Source organism: Phyllopteryx taeniolatus, chromosome 8 (assembly GCF_024500385.1).
Source record: "Phyllopteryx taeniolatus isolate TA_2022b chromosome 8, UOR_Ptae_1.2, whole genome shotgun sequence".
Lineage (NCBI taxonomy): Eukaryota > Metazoa > Chordata > Actinopteri > Syngnathiformes > Syngnathidae > Phyllopteryx > Phyllopteryx taeniolatus.
In genome coordinates this window covers 26,814,761-26,834,048 of record NC_084509.1, presented here as the reverse complement: position 1 = coordinate 26,834,048, position 19,288 = coordinate 26,814,761, and the positions used below count along the sequence as shown (strand labels likewise).

Sequence of the window (19,288 nt, the reverse complement as noted above, 5' to 3'; positions counted from 1 at the left end):
GTGGACTAGAAAAATCGGAGAAAAATACCATTTGCATAATCATTTGGAACGCCGTGTAGTTTTACACCTGCCACGCTCCAAAACCAATTTTTGAAAGTATTCCTTGGAGAATCTCCATCCATCCATCCATCCATCACCTGTTCTCAAATTCTCTTCCTTCACCTTCTTTCTCCTCCACCTGTTCTTTTTTCTATTTGCCTCTCTCTGCCCTCTCTCTTCCTCCATCCATCACCTGTTGTCTTTTCACCGTCTTTCTCCACCTTTTGTCTTTCTCTCTCACTCCTCAGCACCTGTTCTCTCCACAATCTACCTTCATCTGTTCTTCCCACTCTCTCGCGTTCTTTCCCATCCCATGTTCCCCTTCCACCATCTCTCTCCACCTCTCCCTCTCTCTCTCTCTCACTCACTCATTCTCTCTCGTTTCCTCTCCAGATTGCATGTGGCTCTCAAGCTGCTCGTACGTTTATTTGAGCGCATCGCAGGTTGTCAACAGATTTTTGGGAAACGGTAGTCTTATTTATAGTAGGGTTGTACATAACACCGCTTCTAGAAAAGTACCTCAATACACCACGGTCAAAAATGCAAGCATAACACTTGTTTTTGGTCTCAGTAGTACTTTTGCGCAGTTTGGCCAATTAAGCAAAACAGAAGCTGACTGTGCTTGTTTCAAGCTGTTTATTAGTTACTCTTGCAAAATATGTAAAGTGTTTGTAAGTGGAAAGAACAAAAGCAACACACTTCATGTTTTCCGTGGCCTCATGGTTACCTCACAGTGTTTTGTTTTATCGTTTTGTTTTTTTTTCTAACCATCTGTCTTAAGACAGTGAGTGCTGAATAGAAGCGGCTGATGTCCATTGAAGTAAAGCATGAAATCATCGAAAAACACGAGTGAGATTAACTCCAGCGAAAGTGAAGGTACAAAAAAAATGATGCAAAAATGATTGAATTCTTCAAATCCTATTTTGTTTTGCGATTACCGTTTTTATACACCACAATACTGTAAAGTGCTAGTTGTCCTTAGAGACACGTTACAATTTTTGGGAGGTTGAATTTTGAGGGGAAACATTTTTCAATCGCAAATTGGGACCAATAAATTATGTTGAAGTGAGGGAAAGACAAACAAGATAACAACACTTAAAGGCATATATTCTTTGTCCTCTGCAAAAAAACAGCCAATGATATTGCAGCTTGCTGAGTCACTGAGCGTACTGGTGACTCTTCTTCGTCTGTGTCTGTACGACTGCATTGTGCTGCCATCCGGTGGCCAAGGCAGGCACACCAGAAGGAGCAGCACAGTGAATTGAAGCATCATAAATCATGATGCACATTCTTTATTCTATATGTTATTACCGGATATTTTTGTAGAGTACAATATTATAGCGTGCTATTTTCCTTGTTAACGGCATAAGTAGCATGACACTCCAGTCTACGTCATCCTGCACCATTCAAACCGCAGCAGTCCGATCCTTCATTTTTGTAAGCCACCCAGGAGACGTTCACACTGTACAACATATTCCCTCATCTAATAGCTTTTGCTGTAGCATTAAAATACTGGCGCCCCCGCCGCCCCCTTTTATTTTCATTCCATCTCACGGCGCACCCTGCAGCGCTGCGGCGGCGTCTTTCATGCGGAACAACGAGAGTTGTGTCCCCGGAATCAACAATGGAGTCCTGGCCAGGCACCAAAGGGAAGGTGTTTTTGTTTTATTGCAAGTTACACTTCAGGACGTCCTTGATTTCCCCTCCGCCCCCACCCGACTCTCGCACTACAAACAATCTGACACTTTGTAGATTACTTCGAACGTACGTGGGTAGTCATTTTGTTGTATTTTTCTATTTTAAAGAAATACATTTACATTTCAGGAATATTTTTTGATATGTTTTGAAAAGGTATTTGATATATTTTGTAATATTTGTCTAATTTTTTTTTTAAATTAAATCTTTTGTCTAATATTCTTCTAATTTGAGATTTGTTTTGTTAAAAAAAAATCTATTTTTGTTGTAATATTTTAAAATTTTTCTTTTAAAATAATTTAGATTATTTTTCTCTAATGTATTTCTTGTTTTTAGTTATCATTTTTTTATTTCTTTTTATATTTTCGTCATTTGTATACTCAATTTATTTAAAATTCTTTATTTTAAATTAAAAAGTTCTGTTTGTAATTTTCTACTTTTTAAATGTCTGAAATATTTTCCTATTATATTTATTCGTAATATTTTTCATATGCATTCTCGTATTTTTTTTTGTATTGTACTAATGTTTTTGTTGTGATATTTTTATTTTTTTTATATTTTCTTTTAATAATTTGGATACGTTTTACAAATATATTTTTTTGCCTTATTTTATAACACTTTTTTATATCATTGTAATATTTATTGTATTTAGTGTAATATATTGCATTATCATTTAGATTCTTTTGGACTAATTTTCTACTTTTGAATTATTATTTTTTAAAATAAAATAGATTTAGTAAAATGTTCCATGATTTTTGTTGTAATATTTTGGATTGTACTGTTCTTGTTGTGATAGTTTATTCATTGGTTCATTCATCTTCCATTCCGCTTCTCCTCACGCGGGTCGCGGGCGTGCTGGAGCCTATCCCAGCTCTCTTCGGGCGAGAGGCGGGGTACACTCTGAACTGGTCGCCAGCCAATCACAGGGCACATAAACAACCGACCATTCACACCTATGGGCAATTCAGAGTCTTCAATGAACCTACCCTGCATGTTTTTGGGATGTGGGAGGAAACCGGAGTACCCGGAGAAAAGCCACGCAGGCGCCCGGAGAACATGCAAACTCCACACAGGCGGGGCCGGGATTTGAACACCGGGCCTCAGAACTGTGAGGCAGATGTGCCAGTCGTCCGCCGTGATAGTTTATATTTTTCAATTTTTTCAAACGTGTGTGTGTGTGTGTGTTGTAACATTAGCCAATATTTTTGCCGTAACAGTTTTTTTTTGTGGTCATTTTTGTCTGTTGTAATATTTTTCTCTTTTTCCATATTTTGGATGTTTTTGTCTTGTTTCAGTAATACGGATATGTTTGCCTAATATTTGTCCATTATGATGACATTTGTTCCTTTTTCTAATGCGTGTGTGTGTGTGTGTGTGTGTTTTATGGTTCAGAGGCAGCGAACGGTGTACCGTCTGACGCTGGTGAAGTCGTGGAACGTGGACGAGCTGACGGCCTACTCTGAGCTCGTCGCCTTAGGCCAGCCCGACTTCATCGAGGTCAAGGTAGGATAATGCTTTTGTCTCATTCGTCTCGTGTGTTTTTTGACTTGTATTTTTTATTGGAGCGCTTCCACGTGGCGGGCGTCTTAAGAGACATCCCAGGCAGCAAAGCCTCATTTGCGTTTGGAGCGCCGGTGTCTGGCTCAAGCGAAGCGGCTGGCACGCCAAAGTTTTACAATCAAACAACTGGAAACAAATTTGGATATTTTTTCCTATCATAGTTCGGTACTTTTAGCTAGATTTTGTAATATTTGGTCCAAAAAGTTTTGTTGTACGTTTTAGATATATTTTTGTATTGTAGTATTATTCTTGTATGTGTAGGTATTTTGGTGGCGGCACGGTGGACGACTGGTTAGCACATCTGCCTCACAGTTCTGAGGTTGCGGGTTCCAATCAGGCCTTGCCTGTGTGAAGTTTGCATTTTCTCCGCGTGCCTGCATGGCTTTTCTCCGGGTACTCCAGTTTCCTCCCACATCCCTAAAACATGCATGGTAGGTTGATTGAAGTCTCTAAATTGCCCGTAGGTGTGAATGTGAGTGCAAATGGTTGTTTGTTCATATGTGCCCTACGATTGGCTGGTGACCAGTTTAGGGTGTACCCCGCCTCCCGCCTAAAGATAGCTGGGATAGGCTCCAACACGCCCGCGACCCGCGTGAGAAGAAGCGTTACAGATGGATGGATGGAGAGGTATTTTGGATTTTTTGTTTGTTTGTTTGTTTTAGTATTTTTGTTGAAATTATGAGATTGATTGTTTTGTCTTAATACTTTCACATTTGAACCTTTTTAATGTTATGTATTTGTCATATTTATGCATTTTCATAATTTGTTTTTAGACATTTGTTGTAATATTTTGCATATTTATATTTTGGTAATTTATTTTCTAATGTTTCTATTAAGTTGTAACAAATTGATTTTTCATCTTAATATTTTTAGATGGAAAGCATCTTTCTTTTCCATGTTTAGATTTTATTTTTAACAGTTTCTAATATTCCATTTGAAGAATATTTTTGTACTTGTAGATATTTCTTGTTGCATATTATCATAATATTCTTGTATGTATAGTAGGTCTGCACGGTATTGGGAAAAAAATGATGTTGCGATTTTTTTTTTTTTTTTTAAAAGCTACGATATATGTTGTGATGTAAAATAATACAGGATCAGTGGTGGGAAAGTTAATTTTCTACGCCAACTCGTTCAAAGTTCAGTTCATAGTGTCACGTGTGGGGAGTAGCTGGACCCAAGAGCAGGCGGAGGCAGATGTCAAACGATGAAAGGTTATGGAGGTGGTCCTGGATGTGTTGGCAGGCAGTGGACAGAACAGGCGGCTGGCTCAGTGGCAGGAATGACGTGGGTCATGAACACAGGGCAGCGCTGGGAACGAGGAGACACAAGAGTTAACAAGGGAAGCGAGGAACAGTATAGCTTACTTGACATAAGGTGGGCCGTGGTACCGCTACTGGGCACTACTGAGTATCCGCGGTTCAGAGAATGGATGGATATTTGTAATATTGTCCTTTCTTATAATCTGCTCGAAATGTTTTCATTTTTTTTCGTTTTCTAATTTGTCCTTTTCGTTGTTTTCTATCTTTTGCAATGGTTTCTGTTTCAGTATTTATTTGTTTATTTCTGTAACAAGTTGCTCAAGTTCTCATTGACTGCGCAAGTGTACCTAATGATTTGACTTGCATCGTCTGCATGACGTTAAAAGTTTTGTCGTTGAAGAATTGAAAGCATCCGCAAGCAAACACGAGTCAAATCTCAAATCACTTTGTTGTATTGAAAGTCTTAAAAGCCCTGCGAAAACCGTATCTTGTCGAGTATTAGGGTTCCTTTTTAGCGCAGCCAAAAAGACACGAAGGCTTCATTATTTAACATGCACGTTTTTTCTTTCTTTTTTTTCCACAAGCGGATGAATAATTGACTTCATGAGGGGGACTGTGACACGTGTCCTCATCAGATGGCGTTTGTCCTCGCGTCAGCTCAGACTGGGTTGCGAGGGACGCGATTTCCATTTTCTTGCTCTCAAGTGTCACAATTGCGAGACCTGTAAAGCGAAAAAATCTGATGTGCACAGTAGAATCGGACCAATTCCAAGTATGGATACAAATCTCATGATCAACTCTGATTTTGTCATTTCCAACTTCAGCTCTTTAAATTTCACCACTGTCAGGCGGAAACCTCGTATGTCCAAATATGGTCAAGTTTATATTTTTTCACAAATTGATACTATTGGTCCCATGTGGACACATTATTAACCAATTGAAAGTGTTGAAAATAGCTTGCGAACAAATCCGTCAACTCTCTTGAGCACTCAAATGTCTGAGAAATGCTACAAAACTCCGCCTCTTCCATCAATCTGCGGGAGCCGTGCGGCATTAAGTCGCCTCAAGATCGAAAGTCTGGTTGTGTTTTTGACATTCCCGAGTGAAAATAGTTAGGCTAGCTACATTGGAGTAAACGTTTGTCCCAAATGGCAAAGGTATGTTTACATGTAGATTGGTCTCTGCCTATTCAACTGCTGAATCAGCTCATCATCGTATTTATTACATCATGCGAAGATGAGGCAACCAGTCATTTGCTTTTTGGCAGCGTAATACTTTTGTTTTGTTTTTTTGCATGTTGAATTAGCGTTTGAACATTATTTAGGGGTGGCGTGTTGATGTTGGGGCGCAACGATGTATGATAACAATGCAAGATATAATGCCAACTTAAACGATGCGGTGCTTGCTAACTCAAGCAAGATGGCGTTTTTGGGAACGTTATCATATTTGTGAGGATTCTTCCCGACAGCAACGATATACGTCTGTATCAATAATATACTGTTTATGTCAAATTGTACCTTTTGGCTCTGTTGTGGCCAGTTGAAACCCAGGAAGAGTACATTGTTGTTATTTCAAGGATTGAATCACGGACTTTGAGTAAAATGGGTTTTTTATACACTCAACGCTTGAATTTTTATTCCGCCCACCCGCCCCCAAGTGACATTTATCAATTGGGGGAGCAATTTCATGTCATATTCTTAGTTTCCAAAAGCAAGGATTAATGTCTTACTGCACTTAAATGGAGCAAATAAATGGTAATTTTTTTTTTTATTTGAAGAAGTGGAGAACAAACACTTTTTTATTTAAGAAGTGGAAGCTTCATCTGCACTATGAGCCATATAAGAACAAAAGCTGGTACTGCGTATACAGTGTTCCCCCAATATTGGTGAGGGATTGGGCCTGAGTCTTGCCGCCAGTCGCGAAAATGTGCGAGTCATTGGAATGTAAAGAAAGGATTATTTTGCCATCACAAGCCTGTTCTCAGTCTTGTTTTTGTTGCTTTCACAAAAGCAAAAGATTTTAGTGAGAGTCACTGATCTGCTTTTCACAAAAATCTCATTTTCTCCCGTTTTTGGCATTTTCGGTGAATACAAACGATGCTCTACTGCTGATTACCAAAGAACGGAAAAAGGTAGAAACACAACATTTTTTTTGTAGCGAAAGAAAATAGTCTCCTCTGTCTTTTGGCGGGCTAATGCGTATATTGGCACGGAACCCAATGTTCTGTGGGTCTTGAAAGATCAGCCAAAATGCTCTAAAACCGCTGGCAATATGCGCAACCCTGCTTTGAAATGGGCTGCCAGTCAATGACTGAACAACAGCCAGCCCAAGTCAGAGTCAGAAAGATCAAAATGTCTGTTTTATACTGAGGACAAGAAATGTTGTTAGTTGAAAACGTTATGATGTAAAAGAAGCAAAACAAAGTGGAAAGTCCTCCTGAGGGTTAAACGCATTTTCACACAGGCGCATGATGTTCGTCCAGGTACAGACTGGTTTTCACACCACACCCGAATCTTTTTATAATTTTTTGGTGCCATTCCAGAAGTGAAAGAGCACGCGAGGCTCTTTGTTAGCATTCAGGAAGCAGCCTCCCGCGGGAGCGCGCCCTCTTCTGCTCGCTCATTCATAATCGAGAGCCGTCCGCAGTCATCAGGCGGCAGAAGGGCCCCCAAACGATGATCGAGGACAGGGAGCCCACGGGCGCCTTACGCGTGACAACTGCCAGTAAATAATTGAAGACGGCGGGACGCCGCGGCTTAATTTTTCTTGGACGTCTCGTGTGAGGCTTTTTGTTTTTGCGGCGGAACGCTCCTCGTCGGTGTTTGCGTTCACAAAAGTGACAGGAATTGTGAAGTGGAACGGCAATGCTACGCAGCGTGAAGCACTTGTCAGCGACAGTGCTTATGCAACTGTTCTGTGATTATATTCCAAGCGGTTTTGTATTTTTGGGGGGGTTATTTAGTATTTCTTATATTTTTGTACTTTTGAAAAAATTTTGTAATGTCATTTCTGTCATAGTTTTGTAATTTAGGAATTTGATATTTTTTCAAAATATTTGTCTGATATTTAAGTATTTTGGATATATGTAATATTTTAATTACTGTGTAGAATTTTTATTTTTTTATTTTTTTGCAGTTTCCATTTTTCTAACTTGTTTATTTTTGCCTGATATTACTGTTTTATATATATTCCGATGTTTAATGTATTAATTTATTGTACAGTATTTAAAAAATATCTATTGTTGTATTTTTATTTTATTTGTTGTCATATTTCTCATAGGTTTTTTTATAATTTGTATTTTTTCATAATTGTTTATGTATATTTTGTAATATTTTATTTATGTAAATATTTGTCACTTTTGGGTTGATTTTAGATATTTTGTAATGTGATTGGTCTTTGGAATTTTCACAACAGTTTAGCTTTTTTCCTAATTGTGATAATGTTAAACAGTATTAATAATTTATTTTAATATTTTTAGCATTTTTTTCCTAATTATGCATTTTTTCTTTTTAAAATGTCTATTTTTGGGATGAAGTTAAACAGTATTATTTATTTTAATATTTGTATCATTTTTTCCTAATTACACATTTCTTTTAAAAAATGTCTATTTTTGTGATAAAGTTAAAAAATATTATTTTAATATTTTGTAATATAATTTTTGTATATTTTTTAAACATGTTTTGTAATATAATTGTTACCTTAATGTTTTTTAATGTATACATACAGAGCATACAACAAACAGCAGCAAAATGTTCAACCAAAGCATATCATTTCCTCTAATGAAAGTCCACTAGCTTAATGCTAACACATCATGCGAAATGCCATAGACAACTAACGTAAATTAGCATCGACGTAACAGTAATTCAAAATGTTCGAACAACTACTATAACATACGTGTAGCTAGCAACGCATACAAACAGAGCATAGAGCAGTACTATGAGAAATATATTCTCTCTGCTCTTTGGGAACAAGCACTATTATTGGAGCGCAGTAGGGGCCCTTCTCTGCCCCTTCTTCTTCCTCTTAATTACGCTGCATGTCTTCCAGTCGAACTCAGTGCTACCCGGCACGTTGTGGCACGACACTTGAGGCGCACAACTGTAAATTCAGACTGTGATACAAGATGAACTGTGATACAGTGGGGGTTCACTGCAGAGTGTTTTTTTTTTGTATTTTTTTTTTTTTTATATTAATACTGTAAATATTTGATTTGTGATGAAAACCCTGCAACGGGATAATATTGTTTGTCGCTTGTCGCTGTAATGGGGACACTGCGGTGCATACGAAGTACAGCAGTGAGTCCAGGGACGTGTCGGCGTAATGAGAAGCGCAACTTTCTGGCCTGGTGACAAGCATATGTGCGAGTGTGTGCATTTCCTGTAATGAATTTTTTTTGCTGGCCTTGCTTGCTTTGCACTTTGCTGCCACATTAAAAGTAGCAAAACCCGTGTTAGCTCATCCTCCTCCTCCGAGCCTCTCGTCTGTTCGCGGAGACGGTCTGCGTTTTGTTTGCTTCTTTCGGAACACCTGCTCTATGATCGAACCACGCCCACTAAAGCCGTGAAAGACTTTGGTGTACCCATAAATACGTTTTTCCAAAATAAAGACCTTAATTATCCTTTAATAAATGACAATAATGACAATAATTCTTGTCTAATGCTGTTCCAAGGTGTTAACAATGCCACAAATAATAAAAAAGAATGTATTGTTAGGTGTTCTTGGGTAAACTATACTCAGAATTCAAGCAAGCAGCGGCCTTGTAAATCAGAATCAGAATCATCTGTCAAAAACACACAGGGAATTTGTCTCCGGTAGTTGGAGCCGCTCCAGTACGACAACAGACAGCCACTTGACAGAGAATACTTTTGAGACATAAAAAATGTAATCAAATAAACAGTCGCTGACCAAGGTTATACTGTGCGTTTTACCGGTAGGTCAAAAATAGAGCAGTGATTCTCAACTGCTGGGTTAACCCTAACCAAAAAGTGGGTCGCGGACAGGTAGTACGAAATTATAGGGGGCCCTCAGGTGGAGCTACAACCCCCCCAAAGTGTCGAGTGGGAGTGGCTGTGTTACCCGCCACTGCTGTAATTCACCTGCATTTGGCGGGTGTTAATATCAAGCCCTGGTTACAAACATTACGCAATCAATCAGTGGCAAGATATATAATTGAAATGTTGTGGCCGTATTTTGTGCAATTATCGTCTTTCGTTTGACTGTATGCACATTCTTAATTGTCTTGAAAGGCACTTTTCAACGTTAGCACGCATAATTATGTTACAAAATGGGATATATGGTGAACCCCCACCTAAGCGCATTTCGCTATTCACCAGTTCACTTTTTAGCTGTTTTTCTGTGGAACTTGTCCTCAGCTATTTTGCTGAAAGAGTCACCTAGTCACGGTTTTGCTGCTCTTTCTATAACGCTTTAAGTTGCCACAACCTGGTGCCAAAGTCCTGGATAATAGGAACGTAGTAATTGTTGTCAAGGAAGTACAGTGGACCCCCGCATATTCGTTCATATTGTTCAACACCTGCAGATTCTCCTTTTTTATTTTCAATTTTGAACAAAAACTTGTTGGGATTAAAAAAAAAAAAGCAAATACATTTTCAACGCAATTATAATGGACGTCAATTATTTGTGAATTTTCGCTATTCGCTGTCGGGCTATATAAGACTATATAAGTGTACAATGCATTATTATTGTTGTTATTATTTATTATTGTTGTAATAGCAGGGGTCGACTGTATATTGAAGTGATACGTCTCGACTGAAAGACTTAACATGTTTGTATGTCGGGGAGGAGCTAAGTTTAGCCTGGGTTTCTAGCGGAAGTGACGGAGAGTCTTCGCCGCATGTTCATGTGCCCTTCTGGTGCATTTTTTTTTCTCCCACCAAAAGCCACTTTTTGAAGGGTATTATTGTAAAATGATATTAAAGCTATTAAAATAGGCAGTTGTAAACATTTTATAGGGGGGTCAGTTGCTTGCGTTTTTTTCACTGGTGGGGTTTTACTGAACATGTTTTCAAAGACTGCTTTTGTAGATTTGGTTCTGTTTATTGTTCTTCTTTCAGAGTGCGCAGCGACATGGCAACAGTCGAAAAATTGCCGCAGGCTTCGTCTTGGCGGTCGTACAGATTGAAATTGTGCTGTTGAACGTAACTCTGCTCACTCTGGCGCGTTTGTGAACAGAGTGAAAGATGTTCAAAGAGCTGCCCAATATGTCTTTGGTTGGACATATCGATTGTGTCGCCCGTAGAGAACGTCGCTCCCGCCAAACGAGATCGGCTATCGATTCGCGCCAAGACCTTCTCGTTTGTCACTCGACAACAAGCGCTGACCAAATGTGCTTGTATCAATAATGCGACGTGACGCGCTCGTTGATTGGGGACGCGGGGAGGGGGCTAACTCCATTCATATCGAACTCTTTTAAAATTACACCCAAAAAAATTATTTTGTCTCAAAGTGTAATGTCTTTAAGACATTACTTTAATACTTTTTTCTTTAAATGTTTGATTTTATTTTTTAAGTACGACTTTATTTGCTTAAAATTTACAATACAATAATAATACAAAATAATTTGTAAAATTAGTGCTTTTTCCCCCCCTCAAAAATAGTTTTTATTTGATTCCCATAAGATTACCAAATTTTTTTCTAGGAAAGTCTGCATTTTTTTTTTCAAGAAAATCAGGCTTTCGTCGAGTAATATTGCCGCTTTTTTCCTCAAATATGACTTAAAATAAAGAACTTTAAAGCAAGCTTTTTTCCCTGAAAAATATGACATATAGTCTGTTGAAAAAAATATTCAGAAAACTTAATTACTCCAAATATGTATATTAATGACTTGATTCTCTTGATTACTTGAAAACTGATTGAAAAATAAGACTTTATTCTCGACATGTTGGGACTTTATATACATCATTTCATTCCTTTTCTTTTCATGCAAAACTGCTTGCTTGATGTCACCTCTATTATTTCCCCGAGAATATGAACTCTTAACAGTCATCATTTAAGTGACAAAACACAATTCACAGCAGAAGCGGTATTGCATTGCTGGTGTGCCTAATGAAGCGTCCGGTGAGTGTCCATCACGTGTTGTTCAGTTCATCGATGTGTGTGCGTGTGCGCTCGTGGTGCAGAAAGCAGGCAATAATTGAATTCAGTGTTGCATTTTCTTCCGTTTGTGAGGATTTTTGTTCCCAGTGAATGACTTTCATTTTCATTTGTTGTCTTGTGCTCATCGGGCGTCTGATTGATCGGCTCCCTGCTGCATCAAGAAGCGTTATTGATCACGTATGCGTTCCAATAAATTAGTTTTCGACACAAACAGCCTTTTTATTTATTTTATTTATTTATTTTACAGCGTCCCAGACATAAATTCAATAGTGGCCACAATATATGTATAACATTTTCACAAAATGCTATTGGCGGGGGATGGGGTCCCGCCTGGGGCGCTGTAGCGAAAATCTGTGCGTAATCGACGGCAATTATAATTGCATTGGGAAAAAAACCAAAAAAGATATGGGTCTATTTATTACATTGTAAGAAGGGAAAAGGTATGACATTATGGGCTTCTGCCCTCTGCAAGCAACATTATTGATTGGAGCCAAGCCAGCTGTCACATGACCTCCTGGAGGCTACTCGGCTTTGCATATATCACGGCTCTCGTCCACTCCGCCGGCAGAAACACGCCCGCCCGCCCGCCGGCCGGCCGCCGTCGTCTGGGCCTCTCCACCTGCTGATTTATGGCGACTCCGGTGCGCCGGGCTGTTACTCAGCATGCCTCCAGGTGCCGCCGCCATCGATTGCGTCCCGAATGCCCAAACAATCTGCAAAAGGGAATAAATGTCAGCTGTTAAAAAAAAAAAGTTTCTAGCCACCTGGGAGCACAGATTGCCAATCGTTACTTGCGCCGAGGAGCTGCAACTTGCCATCTGCGCTTACAACAAGGGCAATTGGAATCTTTTTACACTACTCGCAAAAAGTTCCGGACATCGGCTTTGGGGTGAAGTTTCAGGATGAACCGAAAATACGTGCAGTCAGCTTCACACCTCCAGCTTTGGCGACTGTCTTTTATCAATCGCTCATTTGCTTATTCTGCGTGTGTATTTTTCAGGGCGTGACGTACTGCGGCGAGAGTTCGGCCAGCAATCTGACCATGGCCAACGTCCCGTGGCACCGGGAAGTGGTCGACTTTGCGCGGCAGCTGCTCGACTTGCTGCCCGGTTACGACATCGCCTGCGAGCACGAGCACTCCAACTGCCTGCTCATTGCGCACAACAAGGTGACGCCGCACGCCCGAACGCCTCCCGTCTCCTTGTGCCCTGTCCTGTGCCGTCGTTTCCTCTTTTGTCCTATCCTGTCTCACCCCGCCTTATCCTGTCTGCTCTGCTCAATCCTGTCCTCTGCTGTCTCATTTATTACAACCCCAATTCCAGTGAAGTTGGGACGTTGTGTTAAACATAAATAAAAACAGAATATATTTAATTGAATACGCTACAAAGACGAGATATTTAATGTTCAAACTGATCAACTTGATTGTTTTTAGCAAATAATCGTTAACTTGGAATTTTATGGCTGCAACACGTTGCCAAAAAGCTGGGACAGGGTCATGTTTACCACTGTGTTACATTACCTTTTCTTTTAACAACATACAATAAACGTTTGGGAACTGAGGACACTAATTGTTGAAGCTTTGTCGGTGGAATTCTTTCCCATTCTTGCTTGATGCACAGCTTCAGCTGTTCAACAGTCCGGGGGTCTCCGTTGTCGTATTTTACGCTTCATTATGCGCCACGCATTTTCAATGGGAGACAGGTCTGGATTGCAGGCAGGCCAGTCTAGTACCCGCGCACTTTTACTACGAAGCCACGCTGTTGTAACACGTTGTTTCCTAAAAACAATCAAGTTGATCAGTTTGAACATGAAATATCTTGTTTTTGTAGTGTATTCAATGAAATATAGGTTGGACATGATTTGCAAATCATTGTATTCTGTTTTTATTTATGTTTAACATTGGGGCTGTATATTGTTGTTCATTCATGTCTCATGTAGTCTTCTCCTGTCCTAATCTTTCCTGCCCTGTCCTCCCCGTCTTGCATTGTCTTGATTGACACACCTTCTCGTCCATATTCCCCCTCCGTCGTCTTTCCTTTCTGGGCTGCGGGAGCCATTTGTGCGAGCGCTCCAGACTTTGCTTCATTTGCACGTCCCGCTCGCCCACGCCTGTCAGCGTTTCCTAATATACTCGCACACGCGCACGCACGCTTTGCACTTGTGGCCCAGATTGTTGTGTTGCAGCGTGACGCTTTCTCCAGCAGACGTGCTAAGTCGGAATTCTCGCTGTCGTCTTCCTTTCGAAATGGACGCTTCCTTTTTTTTTTGTCGGCGTCTCGATCGGGCAGGGAAACATTTGGGCTCACGTTCGATTTTTTTTTATTCTTTATTTTTTATATAAATTATTATTTATTTTTTTTAAACAGACAAATGGGCCAGCTCCTTTGTGTATGTGAAATACGTAGTTTATTTCAATAACAAAATAATGAATACATTAAATACATCTCATAATTAACCGATTATTACATAAAAAAATTAAAATGAAATGTTTCTCTAAAGTAGACCTGAGGGCCAACACGTGTCGTGTTTCTTTACGAAGTGACATCGCCAACTAGTGGCCTGGCATGCATATGACAGTTTTCACCGTTTTTAAACATTTTATTTTTTACACAATTGAACGTCGGTACGTCAAACACACAAACACGCATGACTTGTGTCGCGCGCGCTCGCGTCGTTTTGCGTGTTAATGTTCTGCCCTGCACGCCCAGAAGAAGCTTCAGCTCACTTGCAACCAATGAACGAATGAAGCCCAATGAGACGGAACCGCCACAGCTGGATCGTCCCGCACGTGTTCTTTACGTGTTCGCTGCGTGTTCTCCACGTGTGACATGTGGAGCGCAAAGCATGAAGCCACTGGACACTTCATTAGGTACACCTGAACCATCTAAAAGTTGTCCACGTCGTTGGAACGTGCTCAAGATGATGCGCTCTGTGAATGTTCCGAACTCCTGTTTCCATGATATTAATTTGGAATGAATGGCCTTGTCATGTTCTCTTTTCGGCCTGGTACGTTACGTTTCCATATTCATCAGTATAGGGTGCTTCCTGTTTGGCTGCATTCCGTTTGGGGTCACAATTCTCAGCGTCGTGACTCGGGGAGACATCGGCATCCCCGACACATGAAGCGTTTTGAACGTAAATATTGTTCTATATTTAAGATGGTCGGCCCGACCGATTTTGGACCCTAAAATCAGGATAAATCCACTCTCACCACACATCAGAGCTGAGGACAGTCTTGTAGGATCATCTTAGAAGACTTCAGATTGTCTGGCGTTTGACGTGCTTTGTCGGGAACTGGCGCAGTCGGCCCAAAAACAGGCCGATTGTCGGTAAATTCATCATTGTCCTGTCGTTTCCTGCCGCACGTTTTCCCGTCCTGTCCCGTCTTCTATTTTCTCGTGGTCTTTTGTCCTGTCTTTAACTTTCCTCCGTCAAGATGAATTTGCTCCACTTTCTTTTCCCCGCAGTTTGCATGCTTGACTCGATTAGTATTCCATTCCACACAATTGGCTGAATTCTTCACCATCAATCAATCAGTCAATTGATTTATGTCTCTGAATTTTCGTGCAGCTTTTATAAAGCTTTTATGAATATTTTTTAGAAACCTCCCGTCACATCAAAAATGTTCGTTCGCATCCTCCACGGACCATTTTTGATATCGAGCATGAATACAAATCGCATTTTAGGACAAATGCAATGTTTGTCCTGTTAGCTTTTAGCGCCTGAGTGGCCGTTTGTTGAATCTGCCACTGGTGCATTGTGGGAAAGACGGGAGGTCACTCGCTTACCTGCTTTGCTTGGATTGGAGGAGCGCTCATCCATGCATCAGCCTCCTGTGGGCTCTTTAACAAGATGGACGGCAGCTTGGCTGTGAGTCATCTTAACAAAATTCAGCGCGACCTTGAAAGTTTTGCCACATTTATTCTGAAAGGACGACAGCGGAGGAGACAGGAATTTAGCATCTATACGTCATCGGAGACAAGTCTGCGGTCGGGTGCGAGTACATTGGTTCTCCCGTTAGCCGTCGTCAGTCTAGCGCCTCATCTTGAGTTGTCTCGTGTTTTCAGTTTAAGGTGGACGGCGAGTGGCGAACGTGGATCGACTACGAGCGCTTCCAGGACCTGGCCCGGGCCCAACTGGAGAGCGGCGGCCAGAAGGTCTTCGCCTCGTCGGACTACACAGCGCCAACCCCCGACTGGGCGCTCTTTGGGGCCCGCGAGCGGGGCTTCGACCCGGCCGAAAGCCGCTTCCAGAGGCGCAACAAAGGCAAAGACGTCTCCGGATGCTGACGGCGCCGCTGGGACCGGGACTTTGCGTCGGCTCTTGTTTTCAGGACGTTCCCTTTCTCTGTTGTTGTTGGGGTTTTTTGGGGTTGTTTTTTTTTGGTTTCCTAGTCAACTGACAAAATTGAATCTGGTGAGCAATTGATACCAGTTGATTAAATTCAATCGATCCTCTCGGCAGCTTCATTAGCGGCCTGGTTATAGAGCGCAGTTGTCAAACTCGAGGCCGGTTGCTTACATCTGGCCCGTTAAACAGATTAGTTCTTTTCATTTTAGCAGAATGTCTGTCCCAAATTTTACATTTTCCTTCACTGTTAGCAGATAATACTGAACAGGCATTTTCCCTTCGTAATACCAGACAATGTTAGCCCGTCATTGGCAAATTCACCTTTTTTTTTTTTTAGCCTATTCTCCATTACATAGTGAAAAGGAACTACCGTATTTTCGCGACCATACGGCGCATCGTATTAAAAGGCGCGGTCTCAGTTACGGGGTCAATTCATGCATTTAACACATACATAAGGCGGACCGTATTATTGGGCGCAGGCATGGTAAAACATACGCTAGCTTAAAACATACGGTAGCATGCATGCACGCAAAAAGGCAGCGGGAGCATAACTCAGTTCGGTTGTACTTTATTGAAGTCTTTAGCAATGTACTCGCGTTATTTTTTGATCAATCCTCATCCACAAATCCATGAAAGTTGTTCTGTATCATGTCCTGTATCCGAAATGAACAGCTGGGCAATTTCGCCACCAAACATGCCGGGTTCCCTCTCGTCATTGTCGGGGTCAGTCTCGTTGCCGGGGGGCTGTTCAGCAATGATGCCGGCGTTTTCCTGCTTCCTCCACTTGCGGAGCGCTCATTAAAGTCACACAACAACATTTACAGATTTTGGAACTCGGTGCACACACAAGGCGCCCCATCCATTTTGGAGAAAAATTTAAGACTGCGCCTTATGGCCGTGAAAATACGGTACGTTAAAGTACGCTGAGGAGGTTCTTTGCCAGCGGCTATGTTGAAGTGAGTTGAGGAGCTTTGTTTCGACAAAGGTAGTGCTTTGCCACCATCCTGTGGCATGTTGGTGTCAGGGAACTATGTTAACATCAGTTGAGGAGCTTCATTTTGACAAAAGTAGTTCGCTGCCGTCTTTTGGCATGTTGGTATCATGTCTGTGTTGGAGTGAGTAGAGAGGAGCTTCATTTAGACAAAGACCCTTTCGTGGCATCTTGGTGCCAAAGAACTATGTTGACGTGAGTTGAGGATTTTCAAGTGCTTTGCCACCATTTTGTGACATCTTGAAGCAATTATAAAAAAAATTTGCGCGGGGTCATGAATTTTCACGATTCATGCAGTGGAGTACTGAAATATTTGGTTGTCACAATTTTTTTCCATGATTGTGATTTCAAATTCAATTTGTTAAATGTATAACAATTCAATGACAATTGTCTATTTGTAATTTATGAGGTGATTATACGTTTATGATTTTCACTGTCATAACTGCCCTGTTTGGGGCAATTTCCATGAAAATATTGGATTAGGTTCCTGATAAATTACATTCGTGTCAAAACTTGAAATCTTGCTGATGTATGAAAATTGAGCACATTGTTTTGAATTATTATTCATATTGTTTTTTTTTCATTTGTATGGATACATTAAATTCAATGTCATCCGTCCGCTGCAGAGATTTTCTTGAGTGTCTGTAACCTTGTCATCCATGTTAAAAGTTGCATTGATCTGATCTTATTTTAGCAACCTGTTAGGCTACATGCACATTTTATTTGCCCAATTTTTTTTGGGAAAAAAGTGGCATGTCCCGTTCAAATACAAGTTGAATGTGCAAGTTGTAGTTTTTGGTCCGATTTTTGCACGCTAAGAAATGTTGTTCCACACGCACCCACTGCAAAACGTTCGGTGCACTTCCCATCTTTTTCTGCCTAACTTTGGTGTTTGATTGACAGCAACTGCGTGACGTGATTGACATCCAAGAGGAAGCGCTCGGACTGACATCATCATCATCATCATCAGAACTCCTTAGCCTCCAAAACAGTGGTACCACAAAATACTCTTTTTGTGTTTATTGGGATTTTTTTGACCCCTTTTATAGTTTAAAACTAGGGAAAAATATGAAATTGAAAAAGTTGTAAAAACAAACAAAAAGATTGGTTTATGTATATTACAAGTTAGACCCTTGTGAAAGTAAAATTGTCATATTTTGTAAACATTTTGTTTATATCGAATTTATATTTGCTAATGCAAAATACTGGATGTACAGCAAAGTACAGTATATGCACACTGGTATTACATATCCACTATACAGTATACTTTAAACATTTTGCTGTTTGATAATTTTTTTCAATATAATATTTTTATATTTTTAATTAAAATTTATATACCCGATAAAAAAAATGTGCAAATATAAACTCAATCCCGTTATACAGTATGTCTTCTCCGACAAACACACAAAAGACCAAGTTGAATCTCTAATTTTTATGTTAAAGATGCTTGTAAAGTCAAGCTTAAAAACATTTAGAATGGGAATTAAAACTTATTGATTTTATTTCTGGGATTTTCCAATATCCCCCCCCCCCCCCCCACATGTTTTTATTCACACGGGTGAGTGGGGGCACATTATCGAATGCACGACACTACTCTGCAAGCGTGCGTGCGTACGTTGTTGAGTCTGCCTCCGTTTTGCCGCTGTGTCTAAGGCAGAGCACGAGTATGAAAAAACTTTCCAGGGGACAAGGAATTACTATTTAGTGAGGAAGTGTTTGAATGATGATTTGACATGCACAAATATGAAAAGGTAGATTCGACAACGTTGCACAAACGCAACAAGGGACTTGGGAACAGTGTTGCCACAGTTACCTTGAAAAAGTAACTTCGTTACTTTACTGATGACTTGATTGGGAAAGTAAGTTAGAAAAAAAGTAGCTTTTTAGTTACTTTCAGCAGCTCTCAAGTGGCAGGAATATCACGAGTAACTAATTACATGGAACGAGGTGATGTAATTCAATTGCAGAATGTATGTCATCATATTCCATGACCTTACTGGAAGAAAATGTGTAACTAAATTACAGTTGCTTTTGGAAATTGCCATGATTGCAATTTCACTTTACCTTTGAAAAATAGTCGCGAAAGCACAGATTTTTTTCCCCCCATCTCACTTCTTCCTCCGAAAGCCAAGGCTTGTGATTGGGTCTCTCTAGTCATGTGCCATTCTGCTGTAGTCCCACACATGACATATTTTTCCAAATATGACCTCGAAGCGCCACCTTGTGGTGCAATGTATTAGTTTGTCTGAGATTTTGTAAAGGTTTTGACTCAGTT

General features: G+C 40.4%; 1 protein-coding gene across 4 annotated transcripts in view; it reads left to right on the top strand.

Annotated features, from left to right (window-relative positions):
- The window catches only part of tyw1 (tRNA-yW synthesizing protein 1 homolog (S. cerevisiae)), a 36,410-nt gene extending 18,779 nt beyond the window's left edge, over positions 1 to 17,631 (top strand). For 3 of the 4 annotated variants that reach the window (XM_061782264.1, XM_061782262.1, XM_061782266.1), the window contains 3 exons: positions 3,127 to 3,237; positions 12,673 to 12,840; positions 15,740 to 17,631. In XM_061782264.1, coding sequence (XP_061638248.1) covers positions 3,127 to 3,237; positions 12,673 to 12,840; positions 15,740 to 15,961 — 501 coding nt within the window. In that variant the 3' untranslated portion in view covers positions 15,962 to 17,631. The remainder of the gene's footprint in view (positions 1 to 3,126; positions 3,238 to 12,672; positions 12,841 to 15,739) is intronic. The other variant, XM_061782265.1, reaches the window with a different exon arrangement.
- Positions 17,632 to 19,288: the final 1,657 nt, after the last annotated feature.